The 12,035-nt window shown below is 36.9% G+C and overlaps 1 protein-coding gene across 1 annotated transcript in view; it reads right to left on the bottom strand.

Annotated features, from left to right (window-relative positions):
- Nucleotides 1-655: 655 nt before the first annotated feature.
- Nucleotides 656-12,035, bottom strand: part of LVRN (laeverin) — a 31,683-nt gene continuing 20,303 nt past the window's right edge. Inside the window, exons 13-20 of the mRNA XM_039731140.1 lie at nucleotides 11,152-11,207; nucleotides 9,679-9,832; nucleotides 8,675-8,769; nucleotides 8,065-8,172; nucleotides 4,169-4,339; nucleotides 2,529-2,669; nucleotides 1,551-1,626; nucleotides 656-880 (exon numbers count right to left, since the gene is read on the bottom strand). Coding sequence (XP_039587074.1) covers nucleotides 734-880; nucleotides 1,551-1,626; nucleotides 2,529-2,669; nucleotides 4,169-4,339; nucleotides 8,065-8,172; nucleotides 8,675-8,769; nucleotides 9,679-9,832; nucleotides 11,152-11,207 — 948 coding nt within the window. The 3' untranslated portion in view covers nucleotides 656-733. The remainder of the gene's footprint in view (nucleotides 881-1,550; nucleotides 1,627-2,528; nucleotides 2,670-4,168; nucleotides 4,340-8,064; nucleotides 8,173-8,674; nucleotides 8,770-9,678; nucleotides 9,833-11,151; nucleotides 11,208-12,035) is intronic.

The raw sequence follows: 12,035 nt of genomic DNA, 5'->3' as shown, positions 1-12,035 counted from the left end.
ATACATCATCCCCTAGATAAATTTTATCCAAAGATAAACCAGTTCACACACTCCAAGACTATTCTGGGGGCTGAAGCATGCTAAATAGAGATGACCAGTAGAATCTCTTCAAAAGCAGTTCCTAATCAAACAAAAATGTAGACACATTAAGTACAGATCTGCTGAGAAAAAAGCAAAGTTGAAATAAAAAGGCATTAATTTCTTGATTAAAATTACCATTTGAGGATTCTGTAGTCCTTTCCTCCCTACAGGTCTGAAGTAATTCTGAAGCTTATGTTTTACAGAACTGTTAGAAATTATTGTCCTCTTTGCAATTTAGAAACACAGAAGTGGAAACAAGTTATAGATCACTGTACAAATGAAACAAAATAGAATACAAACTTTTTCAGCTTCCTTATGTTTTTTTGCCGCAAATATGCAGCACACCTTTCATTTGAATATTCAGAAGAAAACCCCCAAAGGATTCAAGACTGTACCTATATGTTAGATTATTATTAGCAATGCATCCCTAAAACGTCATTCAGGAGGAAATTATTTTAGATACAAGATGAAAATATGTTTATAACTTCTTTTCCTAAATCCTTGATTTCTTTGTGAATCATTTTACCCAGATTTTCCAGTGGGAAGACAACCACAGGACTCATAAAATTGTGCTTTACCTTTAATTACAGCTTATAATGAATACCAATATGATAGTGAATCACATATAATATACTGGAAATTGTTTTCCAAGTCAATCATCTACATTTTTCTCTAACCAGCTGGCAATTCTGTTTAATAGTTTTCTCCTTTCAATATTTTCAAGTTTTGCAGATTCCAGTAGCATAGTAATAGCCTCTCTCTCATCCTCTTCCAAAGTAGCATTATAAAAAACCTGCAACTGAAGAAATAAACACATGAGCTTAGTTCACACATAACTTCACTTGCAACAAGCAACTGTGTGCCTGACAGATGCTTTAGACAGAACTGCACAGAAAAGGGGCAGATGACAGAGACTGAAGATGGGGTGGGGCAAGGTTACTGATTTACACTAACGTGGGAAAGCTCCTTACACATCAAGAATGTGCCCTTTTGCTGTTCCTCTAAAAATCCTTTCAAATGCAGCCAACTTCACTGGTACTGGTGGTACCACACTGTCTAGGACTAGTTGGGTAGAAGAATCCTCTTGTGCTGCCTGTTCTACAATCACAGAACAAGAAATCTTTCTCATCAGTCTAATAGGCAAAAGACAAAAGAGGAGTGAAGAATAGTAAATAAAGGTTTGGGGGAAGCAGTGACTGAACAATATGAGGAATTAAACAGATGTCAGTATGACAACCTAACAGGCCAGCTGCCCAATTGTTGGTACATTTTCAGTAGATATCATGTTGTCTCTACAGACAGATTACATAGAGGAAAATGAGACAGTTTTGATAGAATTTGTGGGGACTCTGCTCAAAACATGAAGGTTTGGAAGACATCAATATTATGGTCAATGATTCCTTTAATGAACAAAAACTTATATTTACAAACTGGGCATGAAGTAGAGACTAAATGCTTCTCTGATTTACCTCTTGGATCTGTACATCTGTTTTGACAAATCTTCCCATGGCTTTTAGTACATCATGCAATAATTCATGCCCATATCTGTAAAATTGAGATAAAGGTCCTTCAAATAGCACATTAACAAATATACTAAATTTCATCTCATTTGAAAATACACTATTCATTGATTATTTACTGTGTTGTGAATACCGACTAAGCTGAAGTTTGGACTATGGACTATTTTCCCTCTTTTAAAGAACTACCATTAATATTCAATTTAGACATTTGAGCTGTATGAAATACAATAATTACCCTTCACTTTAATTTCCTACAAAGATCTGGTTATTTGTACTTTGGTAATGTGAATTCTTTGCATGAAACAGATAATCTCTCTGAGGCAATACAGCCAAACTGAGCTAGAAAGACTCAAAACCAGTAATGTGTCCAATAAGCTGGTGTTCCTGTTGCTATTTTGAGCATATTAAAAAAACCACTTGCATTATTCTTTTCATTTGAAAATAAGGGGGCAATTTTCCAGCAAATTTCTCATAAATTTAGAACACAAAAAAGCACTGTAAGGGAGCAAATTGATGTGACACAAATCTGCTACAACTTGCCTTTTCTAGTGTTAGCAATAATTTACATATAAGGATTTTACTTCAGCATTTCACACCCACAATTTACAGCATTTGCACTTGTAAAATCCTAGGGGATAAACCCACTTCTAGAGTCAGGATTCTTAGGGGTACTTAAAAGTACAGAAACAGTCATGAACAGACTAATTTTTAAAGTCTTCTATGTTTGATGTGCTATTCTTTGACATTAAACCCTGATCAGAGTTGAATCCTCTGAAAACTCTGCTCTGCATACTTAATTGAATCAGTCATTATCAGTCAGATAGCCATCCCTGGAAGGAAAATCTGCACCTGAATTTTACAGCTCAATCATAGAGGAAGAAGCCAAAGAGCCACAGAAATTAAAAGAAACCAAAACTTATTGCTTACCCTTGACTTAAAAGTGGCCAATTTTCTGTAACAAATTCCCAGGCTATACGGTGCCCAATATCTTTAGTCACTACATGTGAGATGATGACTGAAGTACAATTGGAAGAAAATAATGTGTCACTGAGTCCATATTGCAAGTATCTGTTAGAAAAGCAGGAAAGAAATGAACCTGTCACTTGCTGTTTTAAAATGGAAATATACAATATTGCAATCTGGAAATAAAATCCAGTTCACAAAAATTCCTACCTTAACAAATATCAGCAGGTGGAAGGTTATACCAAAGTTGGTTTCACTGAGCTGTGTATTCAGCTCGGGTTTTGTCCTTAACATTTGTTCTTGCACATGGACTCTTTACTTCTGGTAAAGTGAGGGTGTAGAATATCAAAGGGACATAGATGTGTTTCTTATCTTGGCACCAAAAAGACAACTGCTCCTACCAGACAAGCTTGTGGAAAGGCAGACTGCTCTTCACCTTCAGGCAATTCACTTCACTGTGACTCAGATGGAGCCTACAGAGTATGCCAGTGAGACACTTTTACAAAAAAACTATTCGTTTATAGGGTCCCCTACAGTGAGACTCAATTAGAAAATTTTTATGAGGACTAAAGCAGGATTTCAGAAGTGTCTTCTAATTATGTCAGTGGCAGTGAATGCCTGAACATCTTGAAAAGTAATTATTCTCTGTGTTGCCTCAGTGTTTTACCTTGCATGCTCCTACTTCCAAATGAACCCTTTTAGAGTTATTTTCTCATAGGGTGTTGCAGGCAGCTGCTTTATGGGTAGAGTTGGGTTTCTCCCTTTTGCATGCCCTGTGTTTAACATAATGGACATAATTTTGAGGGCCAGGGAAAGCATATCTTAGCATTCTTCACCCCAAAACACTCCCTGGGTGGCATTTCAAAAAAACAGATTGGTTTGTCAGCAGCTGAAGTACATGGAGGAAGAAGCTCATCAACTCCCTGATTTATCAGGGAATGGTACTAGCCTGTTCCAAGAAAAAGGCCATAGGATCATAGGTCAAGTGGGAAATAAGTATAGCTGGTTGGGCATCTCTTTGCAACATTTCTTGTCTTATTCTCAGTTATATTTTTTGTCTTCCCAAATGACCACCACATTAGAGCAGGTGGCTGGAAGGACTAAAGTGTTACTTCCATACCTTCAGACCCATGGAGTTTATGTAAATGTTTGGATGATAATTCTTTACACCATCACTGCCGAAATTCCATCCCTTAACAAATGCTTTAGGTACTACAAACATAACTGATAGAGAATTCAACATCATTTTACTGACAAAGATACAAATTCCAGTAAAAGAAAATAAACACAGTGCTCCAAACTATGTTCTGGAAATTTTTGGACAAGACTCTTTCATATGTCTTAACTTTTTGGTTGGCCCACATGGAGTCAGAACTTAAGACCTGACGACCCACATGTTGTATTTGCAGAAGGATTGTTTATTTGTGTTTGTCCCATTTTTCATACTTGCTCCATAACAAAACTCTCTAAAACTTTACCAGTGGTTGACAAGACACATGCTTCTGTGGCAAGCAAACCTCTACCACCTTTGCACAGTAAAGTATTTTTATTCTTATTATTTACTTCTACATACACAAAGATATACTTTGATCAAGGTCACTCACCTGTAAAGTAACCATGACTCTTTGGCACAGCTCATGGCATAGAGAAGGATGTCTTCATCTTCCTCAGTGGAGTCGGTATGATTGTACATTTCCCATGCAAAATTCCATTCTTTATCACTTCCCACTGCAACACCATAGCAGCAGACTGTTCTTCTAATTAGAAAGGGGATTCTGCAAGGCAAAATACAATCCAAATGTACTGTATTGTTGTAGAGACAAACACTGTTGTTAATGCATAACTGAAACAAAATGTTTATTTACAGTTAGAAGATACACAAGAATGCAAGTACAAAATAGTAGTGTAAATAAGGATAGGAAACCTGTTTGTTTTATTTATTATTTAAGCATTTAAAAAGCATGCATTTTAAAGGAAACAAAAAACCCCAAGTTTTTGGAGCAATTGAACCAGAGTATTTTTGTACACATATAGTGTCAATGGCACTGTTCCCCATCACAGCCTAGGAAATGGATCACGCCTCTAAAAAGTGCACTAATGCATATGTGCATCATCCCAGACAAGCCTTTTCTAAGTTCCTTCAGTGAATGCACCCAGTAGGAAAAGCAATTTGCAGCACAGAAGGAAACAGAAGGGACATTTTTTCATGCAACAGGCAGCCTCCTATTACTCCCACCCCAGGGAAGAGGCCTCAACAGGGCAATGAATTTCATAGCAGAAACTAAATACAAACATTACCAGTATAATGCTCCATATGCAAAGGCCGAACAGGAATTTTTTTCTGTAGCAATTATTTGTCCCTGACATTAAGACATTGTAAACAATTTTCAATTAGAGTAGTATTCTACTATGCAGGTTATCTGAAAGCAGTTTCAACTGATGGTATTTTGGACTAATTCCCTACAGAAGAATGGGTCCCATTGCTATCAGCAAAACATTTGACTTCCCTATCTCATACTGTTAGTCTGCTTATTATTGCATTAAGTCAAGATTGTAAGTCAAGGTGTAAAAATTACATTCCCTTTGATCAGGGGATACACTTAGAAAAGCAGATAAGTTTCTGGTCAGAAAAGCCATTTGTCCGGCCCAAAACTGGAAACAGCAAATTCACATTTAAATTTGAGAAAAATTCCTAAATTTCAGCAGATTATTCTAGAGAAAATGAGGATGATGCCAACAGAGTTAGTGAGTCAGGAGGAAGGATATATGACATCAATTTTTAGAGTACAAGGTAGAGAAAAGGCAGTTAAAATTTTGGAAACAAAGGACTAGTAGGAAAGAGCAAGAGAGTTGGATGTTTTACATGACAGACATCACGTGTTAGTGAAAAGGCAAGATGCAATAATTTTGGTAGTTCTGTTGCAGATGTGGGGTTTCTGTCATACTAACAGAGAGCATGGGCATGTTCTACATTTACTTTGAAAAATAGATTGGATTCATTTACCTAGATATTTTCTGGGACATAAGGGATTTACCACCAAGAATGACATGTAGAGTAGTTATGTCAGGCTGAATTATTGCCCTGTGAGGAATCCTTCTCTAACAGATCTGAGTTACAGGGTCTAGTAATTTGTTTAATAATCTTTTCATAATGTTGCAGTAAGAGGTCAGTAAGGTGACAACAGGGTAAAGCTATGTTGGCCAAAGTACAGCTATTTATTTTGCTACTGAAGTTGCTCCAGTAGTTGCAAGAAAATGTTCATTAATAAGCGTAAAGTTGTGTGTGAGTAGACAAGTTCTATGTGGCATTTGGCTGCAGCTCTGATGTACAACATTCGAGGCAGGCTGGACAGGCAGCCTACTATGGCACAATGGTTTGCTGGCTGGTGACACCTAATGGTGGCCCCAGAGTGGTTTATGTTGTGCTGGTCCCACAGGGTGTCCAGTATGGTCCAAAAAGGGACTTTGGAGCTTGAGGTTATATTAAGTGAGGGGTGTAACTTATTAATCTTGATGTTTTTCCTGGTTGTGTGATTTGACGTTACTGGCCTGCCAGGATCCCTCATTTCTGTATCTTGGGGAAGATGCAAAAAGCTGCTGGAAAGCAGGGCAGATTGTTTTACATTGTTTTTTTGGAATCAATCCAGAAATAACATGGTGATTTCTTAACTTTTGAGAGTAGCAGCAGTATATGTGAACCTTCAGTAAAAAAGTAAAATGGACGGAACTACTGTCCCTCCCCCAAGGCTAGTTTCCTGATTTCAAAAGACAAGCCAGTAACAGCATCTAAGATAATACATTAATTTAGCAAGCTTCAGTACACTCCTATAGTGAAAAAAGAGTAAAACTGAAAAAGTGGCTGGGGATTACAGCTCTAGTTATTTCCATGAAACAGATAAAAATGCACTGTATTAAGTCCAGCTATGTTCTGCCAGGGACACTTTGGAAATGTTCGGCTGAAAGTTGATCACCCAATCTGAAACAGAAATGTATTACTTCGTTCCACAGATGTGAGAATTCTTCTGGGTTCCACCTGTGGCAAAACAGCTGTTATGAATTTGCTCTCAGCATGGAGAACATAAGAGCATCTAAAGGGATTTGTCTGTGAAATATGGGTCAAAAGTGTATTGTGCCTGTTTCCTTCCCAGCACATGTGAAGTCTCTTCATTAACTGCTTGGGAACAGTGATCTGTCACTTGAAACCTAAGTGTTCTGTCTTCTCTGGGGTTTTCTCCTTAAAACATTATCATTTTTTTTCACTTAACCAAATTCAGAGTTTTATTTTTTCCACATACAAAGCCCAGTAAAATCCACTTGAACTTTTCTCAGTGCCAAGAACGGCAGCAAAATTAATAGTCTTAATCAAATTCAAGACCAAATCAGCTAATATATTTCACAGACTTTTCAGCTATTCAAGTCAAAGGTATGTAGTATTCCATCATCTCAAATGTTATTAGTAGGGAAAGATGAGTATTTTGAAAAGAGACTGACAATTCAGCACAACACTGTTGCTTTTAGTGTGGAATTGCAATAATAGTCTCTAGAATGGAACAAAATTTATGTAGTCTATTTAAACTTTTCAGTCTAACTTCAAAACTCAGTTTGGCTTTTATTAGGATGGTCACTATGAAACTATTTTAGAAAACTCAAATATAATAGTACAAGTTCAGTTTACTTAGCCAACTACATGTATCAATATATATAAAATAAAACCAAAATATTTATCACAACCACAAAAAATAAAATTGAACTTTAAATATTCACTCACCAGAGCCAACACTATTTGACTATTGCATAGAAAGACATCAAAAGAAAGAGGAAGGAAAAGAGAATAAGAATGTCAATACATTGTAAATTTTTTTAAATGATGCAATGGTTGAATACAGAAAGTCTCTTCCTGGTCTCTACAGAAACGTAGAGTCCAGAGTCCATTCTCACAGACCAGACCCCTGACCACTAGGCTCCAGTACCAGCATAAGGACTGACAGCTGATCCCAACACCTCTTTATGTGAACACAGAACATGCAAGGCACTTTGATGGGCTCACCATGGGCAGATGGCTGTATCACACAAACGTCTCCTCACTCAGTATGGTTAGGAGAAGCTTAAAAGCTGAGTTGGTGTATGTGACACCCCAAGGATGTACTACAGCAAAGGGACTGGCCATATATTATATTATATCCCATATAAGTGGGATATTAGCACTCATAGGAGGCTCACCCGTTACATGGCTAACCAGCTTTGGTCTTCATGGCAAAACCTGCATCTTCCAGCCTGTTAAGTCTATGTAAATGCAGCAATTATGAAATCATCATAAAGCTGGGATTTGGGGAAGAGGAGGAGGTTGGGCAGACAGAGTTGTCTTGAATTCTGCCATTCTGTCAAGAAATAAGAGCAGTGTACCGAGGCATTTCTTATTCTGCCTCCCCCTTGTAACAGCCTTTTAACTTTCCACCTCCCTTAGACATGCACACCTGCAAGATGAGATCACCATCCTTACTTGTAGTCAGGGTTGTCCCTCCACTTAGCATACAGTTCAGATGACAGGTCCAAGCAGTCTTGGAGGCCCAGCCAGCATGCTGTTGCCAAGAGTTTTTCCAAATACACTCTTGAAGGGAAGTTAAAACAGTAAGAATAAAAGATATGCATACCACATTTGGCATATTTGAACTGTGCCTGATCACCACAGTTTCAGAACATGATACCATTAACCTATGAAAACCTCCACTAGGAACAACTGAGTTTTAATAAAATAATTAAACAAACAATGATGGTCCCCAGAATTAATATGAGTGGATATATAGTGAGGCAACCAATATACTATATTTTGTGTAAGTTTTTTGTGTGGTTTATATCCCTCTTGGAAGTTTTAAGGTACTGGTTGCATCTAGACCAAATTACTCTGATGTTTAAGCCTGTGGCTGCAGTGGCCTTGCAAAATGAAATATTAAAGGTGTCACACTTACAGAACAGTAAAATAACAATTCAGTTACATTCACATTAGCTAGAGAATTATTCCTGTATCTTGTATTTAAATTTACATGAGAAAACTGCAATCTACCAGATCCAATCATACCAGAAAAAATTCTTAAGAAAACCAGGATACTTACTGAGCAAAATAGTCATCTTCCAAAGCATCAACATTTTGACGAATAAAACCTGCATAATAATGGTATATTGGCAACATTCTCTTTAAAAGGTATTTCTTTTAAAAGAAGGGAAAGAAAAATTACTTTCATTTAGATACAAGTTTTTGATTTCCTTATTTACTCAGATTTATCCTAAAAAAATTATGACTATTAATGTCTTGAAAACACAAGAACATTAAATCAAATATAAACAGGGTCTAAAATTCAATATACCTGTACTTCAAATCAAACTGTCACATTACCATTTCACATCACTACGATCTTTGAACTTATTACGAAAGACAACAAATTCTCAGAGAAACAGGAAAAAACCCTTGTCAATAGGATATTTGTTTTCTTACTTTGTTCTTCTCACTTATTTTAATATGCCTTTATTTTTAGAGCTTAAGAGAACTAATACTGTGGGACTGTACTTCAAACATAAGTGGAATCTTCAAAGAGAAGTCAAGGAAATAAATATGATGGTAGTGTTTCAGGTAAGTCAAATGTGGGAGAGAATAATTTCATTTAGTATCTAAACACTATTCCTTCTTTCACTCCATGAAGGTGGATGAAAAGCAATACAAACCACAGAGCACAAATATACTATATGCCTTTTATACATAGCAGTGTTGGTCTCTTCACTTACTACTGATTGATAGTTCTGTTTTCCAAATTTGCCATTTCAGAAAACAAAGGATGAAGCTTAATGTAAAGATTGCGAATGTATTTCTGCTTTTGAATAAGAATCAGCTCAAGATTTAATGAGACTTATCATTGACTAATATGTATAATAAAGTACCTCCTCCTATTAAAAAAAAAAACCAAACAAACAACAAAAGTGTATAATGTCATGCAAAGGGAATCACAAGCTCTCTGACTCATCATAGCCACCACTACATCCTTGAGAATTTAAAAAAGCATTAATTTGAGATTAATGTATTTGCATGGTCTAATGTCTTTGGTAACTAACAAAATGGTCATACCTTTAAAAGTGGATATACTTCATGGTTCTTCAGTGTACTTTCCAAATTCTCAGGTATAAGGTTTAACAATACCACATTCCATATGAAGAGTTCATCCTCTCTGGCAAGGTATTTCGTTAGTTCAAGTGCTGTTTCAATTGGAACATATCCAAAGCTATGTAAAAAAAACCCGAAAACAAAACAAAAAACCCACACATTTTAGCATACGTATTCATATTAACCACCTACCACAAGTATATGTTTATTTATGGAACAGGCAATAAAACATCAGGATACTGTGTGAAAAGTAACCTAGAAAAGGCACTGGAAAAATAAAAGAAATATAAATGAATGGTGATTTTAGGAGCTGAACTCTCAAAACATCTATTAAGGAGCACTGTGCTGTGCAAAGCAATGGGCCAATCGTGGCAGTAAGCATGGCAGCATGTACACTGCATCTTTTTGTGTCTGCAGGATACAGTACAAACATATTTACAGCATGTGTCTGTCTCATTGCAACAAAATTAAGAAGAAAAGCAGTGTTTTAGTTATAATACAACTTTATATTTATTGTGAAACAGCTTATTTTCATTACATGTTCTTTTGTGGAATATCGTAAAAATGAAACCATTTCATTAACATGCACACTATTTGTGGAATTAACTATTTCAGCATGGCATTTCTGTCCCTCAATGTGTAACAAGCATGGAATTAACTTTTTCACCAAAAAAATTCCAATTCAAGCCTCTCCCCTCCAGAAAAAAAAAAAAAAAAAAAAAAAAAAAAAAAATTTTGGTGTACTTATATAGCAGTGCAGTTGCATACTTCACAGTTACACTCCTTGTTATCAACTACTTTTGAGCTCTCTTATGGAAAAGGACATTCTTATGGGAGGAGAAATAGGAATTTTTACTTCTCCTGTCAGAAGTACTTCCACAGGCCCTGAAGAAGGACAGTGGGCTTTGGCCACCTCATCCCTGAGGCCCTTCATCGTAGGGACACCCTCATCAGTGTCTGATGTTTTTGGTACCTCTGGCACACGTGAGGTACAGACACTCAATCACACTTAATTTCAGCTCCCTATGACACTGCTGACCTCTTTAGCACCACAGACCTGAACAACAAGTTATGACTCAGCAAGAGAAATTAAAGAGGTTTTGAGTGATGCAGTACAGTACAGCTGAGACAGCCCATGAAGGAAGATCCAGAATCTTCATTTGGAATACTTTTTCTGTTAAACACAGGTCAATCCCTAAAGAACTCATGGCAATGCAACTATTTAAAATCATTTCCTTGGAGCTGCAACAAAATAAATTTTGAAGTAAATCACTCAGCACTGAGAAAAGAAGGGATTAAATAACTCCCCCACCATTTTGTCAAATCAGTTATTCTTGGGAGGCTCACATGGGTAGGAATGAAGGAAGCAGAAGTAGAAATCTTGAGTGCAATCATATTTTTTAATCAATTTCTGTAACATATTGGAAACATACTTACTCTGTCAATGCAAAAACATCATCTATCAGCTGGAACCTGCTGACAGTGGGAATAGCCTGCAGAAAGCATTCATGTTGTGTTAGTCAATTTCAACATGTCATTAAGATTTTGCAAAAAGCTTTATGATGTATCAGAGGGATCCCTAACAGGTTTTCTAAATCAAAACAGCCTACAAAACACTGAGAAATGGATCCTGAATTTTAAACTGAAATTATTTATGTGCTTTAAGAGATATGTGCTATACACAGAGCTATATAATATAATTATATATTACGTTGTATATAGACATATAACTACAGACCATTAACCAGAGAATTTAAAGACCCCTCTTACTTGCATGCTGTAATTGAAATTAAAACATGGAAACATTACATTTCTTAAAAATATCCTAGTTACACAATTTTGGTGCATTTTTTCCTTTTGAGTTTTAAATACAGAATCTGCACTCAGTGCAGAGCAGCGTGTCTATCACTACTATGAAATAAATTACTAAGGCACAGCCATGGGTGTATCTCTGCTTGCATGCGTGTATCTCATGTTCTTGTGACAGGACTGCTTTTCTCCATGTCTCCTTCCTGTCCCATGCCCCCCGCAGTTTGGTCACTGCCTGAGCAAACGTTCCCTCTGACAGCTGGAAGCATAATGCAGGGCAGAAATGCTGGAAGCAGACAGAGGTCAGGTGTCTTGGGGTGACACCTGCCAGGCAGGAATGTGAGGCTGGGTGGAAGCCATGTGTTCTTGTTCCACCTCTCGATACCAAGAAATATTAAATATAGCATGACTAGGAGGAACAGACAGTTTTGCACAACGGCTACAGAGAACACTTCCCACTAGGAAGCATAACAGCAAAGAACAGACAGTTTGACCACAGCACCACCCAAGGC

Source organism: Passer montanus, unplaced genomic scaffold (assembly GCF_014805655.1).
Source record: "Passer montanus isolate IOZ18808 unplaced genomic scaffold, ASM1480565v1 scaffold110, whole genome shotgun sequence".
Classification (NCBI taxonomy): Eukaryota; Metazoa; Chordata; class Aves; order Passeriformes; family Passeridae; genus Passer; species Passer montanus.
This window is presented reverse-complemented; position numbering and strand designations above follow the sequence as displayed.